At 35.7% G+C, this 12602-nt stretch overlaps 1 protein-coding gene across 2 annotated transcripts; it reads right to left on the minus strand.

Moving 5' to 3' along the window:
* Positions 1–1284: 1284 nt before the first annotated feature.
* Positions 1285–12551, minus strand: LOC144443258 (enhancer of mRNA-decapping protein 3-like). 2 transcript variants are annotated; one of them, XM_078132688.1, is made up of 7 exons: positions 12434–12551; positions 10835–11020; positions 9301–9926; positions 8104–8451; positions 6309–6462; positions 5314–5531; positions 1285–4631 (listed from the first exon to the last, which is right to left on the minus strand). In XM_078132688.1, the coding sequence occupies exons 2-7, from the start codon at positions 10996–10998 to the stop codon at positions 4312–4314; spliced, it is 1830 nt and encodes a 609-aa protein (XP_077988814.1). In that variant the 5' UTR covers positions 10999–11020; positions 12434–12551; the 3' UTR covers positions 1285–4311. The 2 variants fall into 2 exon arrangements, with proteins under 2 accessions (XP_077988814.1, XP_077988815.1); XM_078132689.1 differs by lacking the exons at positions 10835–11020; positions 12434–12551 and adding an exon at positions 10367–10419.
* Between the last annotated feature and the right edge of the window lie 51 nt (positions 12552–12602).

The raw sequence follows: 12602 nt of genomic DNA on the forward strand, positions 1-12602 counted from the left end.
TACATGTATACCCACTCATACAATGAAACTAATTCCCCCAGTATCAGCTAAATAAGAAAATACAAATTCTTCCAAAATCCTACAATTCTACTTGGCTTTTATTTCTACAACACAAACATTCTTCACATCTTTAACTGTAGATACCTTTCAACTGGGATAAATGCCTCCCCCTCCCCTCCAAATTCCAATCACCAACACCCATGCCTCTCCTCACATCTACTCTTCCATACCCTTTCCATACAAATTCAACTTTGTTATACCCTCCCTCTTTTTCCCTTTGTCTGGATTCAAACTTTACCTAAACATGGTCAATGATTTCATACACGTCACGTACAACTTTGTGACAGTGCTACATTTCAGCTAAAACATAGCTTCTAAACAAGTCAACTAAAAATATCTAATAGTAGGGTTCATTTACTTATTGTCACACACATGTACAATTCAACTTTATCTAGGACATTACCAAAACTTATATCATAGACATTGGAGACTGTCTCTAGCATTGCCTTTTTCTATTTGCATGGAATACATGTATGATAATAATGACATTTTTTGGTATCAAATACCGTAAATACCTACATACATGTATTTTGTTCACTACCTTAAATTCAAAAGGACTTTTTTCACCTGATATTTTCAGCAATGCACAATCTCATTATTTCATGTTAACTACCATTCAACTGCCAGTTTCGTTTCACCATCTCCACATCCTCTACATGTACATACATCATAACTTTTAGTTACAATTGAAAGATTAATCACATTGAATTCCAGTCTTAGTCCCCTTTCCACTACTATCACTACATCATCAACACCCCTTCTCCATGTTTGTAATAATTCTAAATTTAATTACCTCCAAAAGATATCACTTCAGCACAATCATTCCTTTTTACTTTTTTCACATCATGCTTGTTAATATACCTTATGAATCTTCCAGCTCTTTTTCTCCACTACCCCCCCCCCCCATTTGATACAATAAGTTATCCATACAAATCAGTTCAGTTTCATCATACCCCCCCCTCCCCTTTGCATATAGTTTTACTACTGCAACCTCATCATTTCAAAGCATAAAATTATTTTTATTCAAAGGCAATTTATTTCATACCCCTTTTTCATCCAATAGTTTAATTACATCAAACTATCCCCTCCCCATAATAGTTACTTTTATGTCAAGACAATTACTATATCGCCAAAACTTTTATCCATAAGTTCCATAAACCATCTACCCCCCCCCCCCCCACCAAGACAAATCAACCTTTTAATCTCCCTCCCCTTATCCTGCCCTTCCCTACAGCTAACAACCTTTAATTACCTCAAAAAAGATAGTTCAAAAATATTTTCTCTCCCACTTCAGTCTACTATCACTACCCCATCCTTCCCTATACATCAGCATTTTTTTGTTTCCCCCAACTTAAGAAGACAATTCATTTTCATCTGTCCATCCTTTCCTTACCTCATTTTATGTTACCTTTAGTAGTACAAAAGTTAATTATAATAATGTAATCCCATACTCTCCACATTGATCCCCTAGTCTACTTCAAATTGCTCTAATCATGTTTATACCCAAGCCTCCCAAAATGTAAAAATAGCCTTTGTCTTTAAACAATAATTAAGTTTCATCAACCCTCACTTTCACCTACAATTTTGTCCCTGGTCAACTTTCTCTACAGTAACTTAAGGACTATTATTATTGCGACTTCCATTTCCAGTACACACCCACCACCCAAACCCCCATTTTCACCCCTTCCCCTACCCACACATCCATTTTAAATTCTTGTTGTCTCTTTCCATCAGCAACTCTGATCCATCACAAAACCTTCACATAGATATCTCCATACAGACAACAAACACACATACAAGTCGCATCATTTTTTTACCTCGTCAGCAGAATTCTTTATGTAACTACATATACCCTCAAAAGTACTAACATCCATCCCTCCACTCCAACATAACTCTTAACCCAGCCCAAAATACTACCCTCCCATTTTACTCACACCCAGCCTCAAAATACCACATAATGTACAGAGTGCAACCCATCCATTTTTATGGCAAAAAAACTACATTGTAACTACCCTGATTACTTTTGTTTTCCCACTGACAAAAACAACTAACTTCCACCTCTTAGCAAACCACATAATTTCAGCAAGCAATTTGAGTTGTAAGTAAACTTAGGTTAATAACTGTTGTATAAAATCACGCCATGTTAAATAATCATGACATCAACTATCTGGCATCCATATTTGTATGCTATAAAATGACAATATCCATAAGAAGTATCTCACATGCCGATGGGCCATATATAATAAGCTCTAGACATCCACATATGAAATTTTAAAATAAAAACAAAATATCTTCTCTCAAAAAAAAGCAAATACTATATATTTTTCTAAGTTTTGTTTGTTTCTGGAAGTATGACACATGACTAAATCATATATAATACTTTCACAACCATAGAGCTCTGATGGCAGTGAAACATCTACACATACAAAATGCAGTCTGCATAAAATGTAACAAAAATTAAGTCTATCAATAATCCCCATGCTTTTCCATGAAATAAAGTCTAAGGTGTTCCAGAAAAAAGTTTCTGGTGTTTTTAGCTATTTACACACTCGGGTAACACTAACAGAGAGGGGTAGATCTGATAAAAATCGCTTAGTTTTTATACATTTACTCATTCCTTTGATTGGGAATACTAGTAATTGGAAAAGGGTAAATTTAGCACATTTTCTCTTCCTCCTTCCAAAAACAAAGTGTTAGTTGATTATTGAAAACTTCAGCTAGCCAAACTAAACACTTTTATTATGTACCTGGCATAGTATACTATGTTATGAAACCATTGTAAAATTATGCTACCTGTGATATGGTTAAAACTTAGGCCTACATATATTGACAAACATTTGGTCATTGGTACCAGGATGATTTTGAGTAATCTACTGGCAAATAAACACAAAGAATCAGCCAACCTGATCTAATGTTGTTTTGCAAATCTTCAAAAACCAGGAAATGATTGTTAGTTGAAACATGTGTCTCTGGTTGATTGTGTCTTAACTCTTTGCATATCAATGTGAGCATTTGTTTGGATTCCCTGGTTAACCTTATAAATGTAAACCTACATTCTTATTTCAAACATCTGCTGTCTAAGTGGCAAAAGAAAAACATTACCTTGTTTAACTAGGTACGAACACACTGGTATTTTGATACGCAAATGTAAAATGGTTGATTAAGTTGAAATAAGTACACTAAATGAAAGCTTGGATTAGTATCGCAAGACAGCTATATACTGTTATAGTACATGTTACCCAGTTATCAAAGTACTAATCTATCTCAAGAACCAATAATCTCTTTGTAAAACCTTCTACATGTCTACTGTTTTTACTAAGGTTTGGGAACCCCTGTAAACAGAATGGGGATAAAAGTGGCATAATTTCCCATGGAATCTGTTTGTGAACCCTAGTAAATTTTACCAACTTTACCACCCTTAGAAAACAATGACCACTGTATTAACTCAGTCATTCTATTGAAAATATGATATTGAGGCTTCAATTTGTGCTTTTCACTGCATACAATGTAACAATAGAAGTATAAACATCTGAGAAACTTTTACTCCGAATATTCTTATAAACTTTTTAAAGTAATTTGATTGCTTTGACACTTAAAAATAAATTTGAAGACAGAAACGAGTACAAAAATAGAAAGAATCCGAAATGTTCCCTGTGAGCTGGGAAGACCATCGTTGGACAAAATTTAACACGATTCAAACTCTTACATCACATATATAGATGATTTTTGTTGTAAAGTACTCAAAAGACTGAGGGTCATACAACCCTCTGTAAATGCAAATAACCCTACACTTTAACGTAGTTTGCATATCTTAAAATATTCCTCCAATACTTTTAAACAGCAGTTCATTTTTATAGACACATTAATATATCTTGTTCCACTATCATGGGTCAAATTTGTCTAAAATATGTTTCAAACTTCAGTTGATTTTCCATGACGAATGTCACTTTAATGACATTACCCATCTAAAGGATGTTTCAGTTTATGTTGATTTTCATGATTTCACCTTTTTTTTCAATAAGTAGGATAAACTGATAATTGATTTCACCAAACAACACCCATCTAATCACAAAAGTGAAAACATGCAGTTTTGGTTTCCCCCATATATATATATGTATGCTATTAAATCCATGTGTACTACAGGTGTACAATATATAGATGACTGTATCTTTCCACATACCAAATAGCATTATGGTTCCGCTTACATCATTTGCACTAACCCATAAACTCAATGTCCAGCATAGTACTCTTCTAGGTGAGTTGTAAATACAGTTTACCACCAAATGGAGACACATACTGAATCCCAACTTCTTGAAAGACTTTCTTGGGAATGCCGACATCACAAAGGTAGAGAGTGCCAAGGTTGTGTGTGATTGGTAGTGGTAGAGCTGCGGTAAGTGTGAACCTGGCGTCTATCATTTGCTGACATGGAGGATCTAGACCAAGAACTGCTGCTTTGCTATTGTTGGCCCATGCAGTGATATCCTGGTACCATTGCTGGTCTTGCAGGAATGAGTTCTCTTGGCAGTCCAGAGCATTTATTATAAGGTCAATGGTAGAGTTTGATAAATCTGGGAAGAAATATGACAAGATGAAATAGAAACTGTTGATTATCTTTATATATATAATCCATATATTTGTAGCATACATGTACACTGTAACATTTGAAGAGACTCAAAGGCCACAATGTTTAGTGTACGGAAGCAACAATGTTGACTTACTCAGAAAACTAACTAGTTTGAAAGCACTGCAGCCATCCAATAACCAAACCTTTGGAATGATACATACTCTATGTCTGATTATATGAAGGAAATAAGTTTTTCCCTAGGATAAATTAATGAATATATGAAAACATATTGACACTTTCCAGTTACGATATTGCATCTATGAGACAAATTGCATAGAATGTGACAACAGGCATAGCTTTTCTCTTCAAAACACAATTTCCAGAGACAGGAACAAGTCAACTTACTGTGTATACTAGCCGACAGTATAATCCATAACTAAGCAACTCTGTGCAGATCAGTTGTAAGATTGTGATTTGACAAGATATATAGAAATATACATGTATGTGTCTAAACTTAAAGTTTTAATTGTATATGTGTGACACAAGATGTTGAATATGTTTTGAAACTTTCAGCTTTCTAAAGAAAATCACAAAATTACATAATGTGTAGCACTACCTTGAAAGTTAATGTACAGTTTTTGATTGCAATAAATGTAATCAACATAAAATATATTGTATCATCTCACCTTTAACACATGATGTCAATGCACCACCTGTCTGTCTGTAAATATCAACTTCTGTGGTCAAACACTCTGCCATTTTGACAAAGCTTGGCAGGAACACTGTCACATCCACATCTTGGTTAGCTAAGTGTCTGGCACAACTGATTCCTTGTGCACCATAGAAGTGAGGTCCACACAACACAACAATAGTTGGCCTTTGGTGACTGTTGTATGGAGTAAGCCTTCAAAGTAATGCATCCATGGGTCTTATTAGTCACTCAATAACATGTAATTCTCTTACTGTAACAACTTGCAAGAACACCCATTATTACCATTTTGACTGACAACAAAAATAGCCATTCTCAATTAGTGGCCACACTGCTCCAAGAGCTTGTCAATGGTTGTAACCCTTGTCTAACTTGGTTTAGCTATCACAATCATTTGTCCAGCTAAATGATGTATTAATCAGACTCCAATGAGAATACACACTGGGATATACATGTACAACAGTAGAACAGTGGCTCTTCATTGTCAGTGATACCAATCAGGTTTATGTAAGTTTTACACTATCCCTTACACCCTAGCTAGGGGTCTAACACCATCCCTTACGCCCTTGCTAGGGGGTCTAACACCATACCATAACACCCTAGCTAGGGGGTCTAACACCATACCATAACACCCTAGCTAGGAGTCTAACACCATCCCTTACACCATAGCTAGGGGGTTTAACACTATCCTTATCACCCTAGCTAAGGAGTTTAATGTCACACCTAACACTCTAGTTAGGGGGTCAAACACTACTTAGGAGGTCTAAAGCTATCCCTAACATTCTAGTTAGGGAGTCAAACACTACACCCAACACTCTAGTTATGGATTCCAATGCTATCTCTAAAACCCTAATTTCAATATGAATGCAAAATTAACCAATTTCTTCCTTTGTCAATTCTTTGTATACCCAACTTGTAATTGCTACTAAAAGCAATAATTGATGAACTGTATTGGTTTAAAAGATTAATTACCTGCTATGTCCTCCAAGGACAGCTATAGACACCTGACTACCAGCTAGTCCCACCAATTCCATTCTTTTAGCAGTATTCAAACCACATTTCTCTGCTGTTGCAAATAGTTTCTCTCTGGTTTCATATTGTATGGTAGGAATAGATACTCCATGGGCTGCAAAGCAAACACACACTACTGTTATATCATATTTATACAATGATTCATAAAGTCCACAGCTCTGGTTGGTAATTTGAAAATTGGAAGTGCTATTTTAGTATTTAAGACATTTCACTTTCATACAATCCTGTAGTACTTTTACTGCCCCCCCCCCCCCCCCCAAAAGATTTGGGAACCCCAGCAACAAAGGGGGAGAGGAGGGGTATCTGATAAAACTTTGAACATAGATTTGAAGACCCTGTATCATACTGCGTAGAGAACTTGAGTAATTTTTTACCAACTTTACAACCCTTATAAAATACTATTGCTCTAGTAATACACAATGCATCAGAATATGCAAGTTTATAAATATGATATTTCAAGACAAGTTAAACATTTTAATTTGGCAAGTCCAAAAAATGTGTTAGGAAGATGGACAGATCATGACAGTTCCTTACAGCCCTAATCTGCTGCATGTAAATATGGGTGGATTAAAATGAAGCTCATTCTGCTAGACATACAACCTCCACTATGTGCTTGATGACTTTGACCATGTAACATGCTCACAGAGTGCCTATGAAAGTGCCAGATTTTTTATCTCCTGATGTTGGACTGTGGTATTATGAATATTCAAGAAATAAATGTGTCACTGCATTAGTTGTGTTTTGGGAATTTTAATAGTGAAAATGTTGGTTTGATAGTTGTCGGAAGAGTCGAACCACTGACCCAGGATTGAAAGTTAGCCCTTTAACAGAGCCTTCTTTACCTTACATTTACAAGAATGACAAAATTCATGATTTGTTGCCATTTAATGTAATTTCTTTGAGTTCAAAAGGCAAAGTGTAGATAATTTAACAAGAAAAAATATTGTTTCTAATATCTATGTAACTGAGCAGCATTTGTACATTTTAATAAATGTAGCCTTGTAGATACATGTATCTGATGTCAAGTTGTCATGGTGATGAGCTCTATACATAATATGCAATACTATATAATAACACAAAACAAACACCACACTTTTTGCATATAATTTGTTCTACTTGGACAGTTACTTTAATCAATAACTGACAATGTTTTCAATTTAATTATTGAGATGCAATTTCTGACATAAGTTATTAGTAAATGGTTGCCAAGATGATACCAGTAAAATCATTCACCCATACCAAAACACAATTTCATCAAATGATATGTTTCTGACATCCAAATATATAATCATTCTTAGAAAGAAAGAAAAATAATGAAAATGCCAAGGGATCATCATGGTAGAACAACTTTCTTTAATTAAAGTAATGACGTCAAATGGATATGCTTAGCTGAATATAAACAACATATTTGCAAGCTTGGGTATCAATTCTGTAGAGTGCACTTACCACAGTTATGTTTGTTTGTTTTGTTTTTTACTGGGGGAGGGAGCAATGACCTCCATTCCCATTTAGCATTTTTGTGAGTTTCCCCATCAAAATCATGGTAACAGAAGTAACAGAAATCAACAAGTATCACCAGACACCCCCCCCCCCCCCCCCCCCCCCCCCCCCCCCCCCAGTTACAAGAGGCACCCAAACCTTAGCAAAGCATTTATTGGACTACATATACAAACCCAATGAAAATAACACATATAGCTGACACTTTTGGGTGACAAAAATTTCATGTGATACTCACGTGAGTTGTAGGATTTCTGACCAATACTCTGTGGTACTACAATATCTTTCAATGCAAGTGGTTGGGGATCAAGGACATTTTCATCATGTCTGTAGTTCTTTTTCCTCCTGTTGATCATCTCCAATGTTAAGTCATCTTTAGTATGAGACTGGTTAATTTCTTCAAAGACTGCTGCTTTGTCAAATAAAGCTAAATTCTTCTCAAAGTCAAATTCTGTCTTGTAGGTGTCGTCTATAGGTGCACTGAAACATGCAGCATCCCTTGCTCTCATTTTCTGTGAATTCCTGCCACTTTCTATGGCTCTTGGAGCACTGCTGGCAGCTTTCTTGCGGGCCTCAACTGAACTAACTGCAACAGAAAACAAGTGTTTCAAGAGATACGTTTCAATTCAGGGTCATCTCATTAGTGTTATCTTTATCAGTGAAGCCATAAGGATAACATGAAATCTATCTTTGTTCTCCAGCAACTTTTTCTATAGCTCAGCCAGACAACTGTTTTTCTCACCTAAATTTTAATCCTAATCCGATGTGTACCTTTTAAAGGCCATTTTGAATTGGTAGTAAAATCTAGGTGTGAAAAAGACTTGTAGTCAGTCTTTGCTTGTCCATAAATGACTACAAGCTGAGAAAAAGCGAGGTGTGAAAATAGGGTGTGAAAAAAACAGTTGTCTGGCAGTTATACATTGTAATTTACAGAATAAGCTGATCCAGAACAAAAGAATGGTCCTATGTAACCCTTACTGATTCATTGATAGACAACACTAGGACTAGGAGTGAGAATATACTATAAATCCCTGGCCTTATTCATTCCTGTTCATGTAGGTCTGGGGTAAATGTAGGGCAATGGCGATTTGTGGTCTAAATAAGGTCTATATCAGAGGATCAAACTATATTCCTATCTCAACGCTACCATAATTTTCTAGCTTGATAAAATATGTGTATCTCTTTATTACCTATCAGTGCATTGAGTACATTGTTCTACATTCTTGAATTTCTCCACCTTCAAGGAACAAGATCTTATCAAAACAGCATGAAAATAAAAACACTATTTCTTTCACTAATTTCAATAGATTGCTTTGCACAAAATGTGAGAAAACTATATACAAAACATATTTGCAAACAAAACATTTATACACCTGCACATGAAAATGAATACACATAGCTATGCTTACATGACGTACAAGTAAATTTGACTTACCAGAGTTATTTCTCCGTCTTGTAAATGTACTGGTTTTACCAGTCTCTAAGTAATCATCAGTTGTGGCCCTTTGAGATTTCTTATACTGTCCCCTTGACTCACCACTGTCATGTCTTCTGACACTAAAAGTTACGGCACTGTCATTTGTATCACTTGAGTTCTCTTTTTTTAGTGTCATCACGTCATTGTTTCCTCTGGATCCATTGTACCTGTCTGTACTCTCAGGACAGGAGCTTGATAACTTGCTGGGTGCAGTATCTGATCTCCGTAGGAAATCTGAAGGCTTCCCTTTTCCTGGTGTGTGTGATTGGTTTGGATTTCCATAACTATGACTGTGTATTTTCTCTCCTTTTAGTCCTGTACTAGACGACTGGAATGTATTATTTGACACTTTCTTAGGCAGTATATTGATTCCATTCTGGGCACTGCCTGAATTGTTATTATCAGATTGTACTGACCCATTGTTTTCAATACTACCATTTCTGATACCTGTTAATTCAGTGCTCTTGGCTTTCTTTGGTGTTGCTCTCACCACATAAGCCTTTTTCTTCTTCTCCTTCTCCTTTTGCTCGAGATCCACTTCCTCTGCAGTCTTCAGGATCTTTAAATCTTTGATGTCTCCAGCACTGTCAACAAAACAAAACAACAGAATTCACAAAACAAAAATAAGAATATTTGAAACTTTTCTTCTGATATCACAGCTTCAATTTCAGAGACTCAGAAAGATTTGGTTATCGTGGGCACTTGTAAGTGACAACAATATGGAACAACTGCAATGATGAATATGTTAATCTACTTAAATTTATCCCTATATACAGTTGGATTAAATATGACCTTACCACCTCTATATACATAAACATCTTCCATAATGTTGATAAAAGCTTTTTAATATGTCTACAAAGTAAGTATTTTGCATGTTAGAGAGAAAGACATTTATAATTAATTTGAGAAGAGATAACAGGAGCACAACCAATAACAGTTTCTAATTCTACATTGAATAGGTGCCTGACTTTGTTTTACATGTATGTGGCCAAGTCTCCCTTTTAAGCTTGCAACAGTATTTTACCTCATGCCAGCAGGTCAAAGGTGAACATTAAAGTTGATTTATTCTCATGCACACCCATAATGCACACAGACCAGATGGTGTACTGTTGACTATGAAATCAAATGATAATTTGTTATTTTAAGACATACCTAGGAGTAGGTGATGCAAAATTCTACATCAGACAAGAGCTTGTTGGCAAGGAAGGTCTACAAAAACATATATTAATTCATAGACCCTACACAAAAAGGTCTGTGATGAATTGAAAGTGTAAATATACTCTCACTTCCAATAACCTAGTTCCATTGTTTATGTAAATTATATGCTCAGTCATGATCTACAAATGACATCTTTTACTATTGTTTCACCCAGCAAATATTAATACTCATGAATGTAAACAACTGACCAGCACTCCTTTGAATCCAAGGAGAACCATGAGTATGACATGCCATAATGTTCATTTGTAATCTAGATGTACCGTACAAAACATACCTTATTGTCAGTTCTGGAACAGTGCACTTGACACCATTACGATAGGCTCTGATTAGTGATATGGTCTGTAAGGTTTTGTCCACCTTGGACACATGGCCCTGATATGTACCTAGTGAGTCTCCACAATGTAGAGACACAACACAACCAAGGAATTCCACCGACATTTCTGTTTAGCTGTCGAATAACCTACAGGAAAATAAAGTGCAAATCGGAATAATTATTTACTGGTATTTGTATATCTTCTGAAGTTCTCACTGCATGCTGAGTAAGTCTGTTTTCTAATCGACCAACTATATCATATCATACATGAGTACAGTAGTTATTTTGTATTTACAAAGCTAGAGTTAGGCAGGGCTCAAAATAATGAAAAATAATTTCTTGCCCATTGGACAAGTAGAAATTAAAAAACACTTGTCCAAATCAGAGAGTACTTGTCCATGAAGTGGGTATTTTTTTGGTAAATTTTTATTGAGATGTCCCTTTTGATCAGTTTTTCAAATTTGTAATTTGTATATGTCAGCAAGTGAGTTGCCATAACGTTACTTCCAATTTGAGTAAACACCAGAAATCTCCACCGACTAATCATTTGTATGTTTCTAATAATATCTTAAATTATCACTTTGAAGGTTTCTGCAAATTTTAACTTGTCAATGTTACAAAACACTGTACAAAATTACTTGCAAATATGTTATATTTTCTCTGTATTCAGTGGGTACACTAGAATGAAAGCACCCAAGCTATCACTGAATACTATTCAAGTGTCATATTTCTTGTGCTCTCTTCTATGCAAATTTTCAACAACAAAACAAGACAGATTATGTACATATACATGTACATGTAAATATTGAACAGTCCTCGATCCGGCTTGCTGAAATGTAGTGTAAGTGCTTATCGAATTTTGTGCATGGTACACATTAAGAAGCGAGTCCTGTGTTCATGGTGATAGTGATACTCAAACTGTAGTGTAAGCAACAGTTCAGGGCTACCACTGCCAGTTAAATCTCGCCTAGTAATTATTATGCAACTGGGTTTTGTTTACGTAAAGCCCACACGTATTGATCTACACACGGAAAATGACGGATTATATAGCATGTTTACGAAAATTCTCTTGGGTTAACATGAAAATAATAATGTTACAGAACTTCAAGAAAAACATGACAACATTTCAAAGGAGATACACGTATCACCGTCTAGACTGGACGGTAATTTGTCCAAGTCCAACACACGTGAGATACTCATAGCGTTGGGGATGTGATTTCAACAGAACACTCCGTTTGTCATCGTCGAAACACTCCTACTAGTCCTACAAATTTCCAAATTTCTCACCAAAATAATGCACCAAACATTTAGAATTAATGTAATCGAACCACATCTTAGAAAGTGGACATAATTTTTGCACCAAGAATACGGACAGGCGTCTTCTTTCATTCACACCCAACACGAGTAACAACAACGACACCATAACACAAAGATCATGATCAATGCAGCCCAATATTCCTTCAAGCGGGTGACAAAGCTTTTTAACACTTCCAACTCTCAAGCCAGTGTATGCTTTGAGTATTATTTCAATTGATAGAATGTACATGAAGGACAACTTACCTTCTATACCGTATAGTCACGATGTATTGTAACTGTTCAGCGACACAACGTACGTTTTTCTAACAAAAACAAGGACCCTTTCCTGCTACAACTACTGGCTAGCAATCGAAATCAAAATGTCTGACTTTACAGGTGCATACTGGGTAATCCAGAGCTTCCGGTCCCGTTT

This window comes from Glandiceps talaboti, chromosome 12, assembly GCF_964340395.1.
Source record: "Glandiceps talaboti chromosome 12, keGlaTala1.1, whole genome shotgun sequence".
Taxonomy (NCBI): domain Eukaryota; kingdom Metazoa; phylum Hemichordata; class Enteropneusta; family Spengelidae; genus Glandiceps; species Glandiceps talaboti.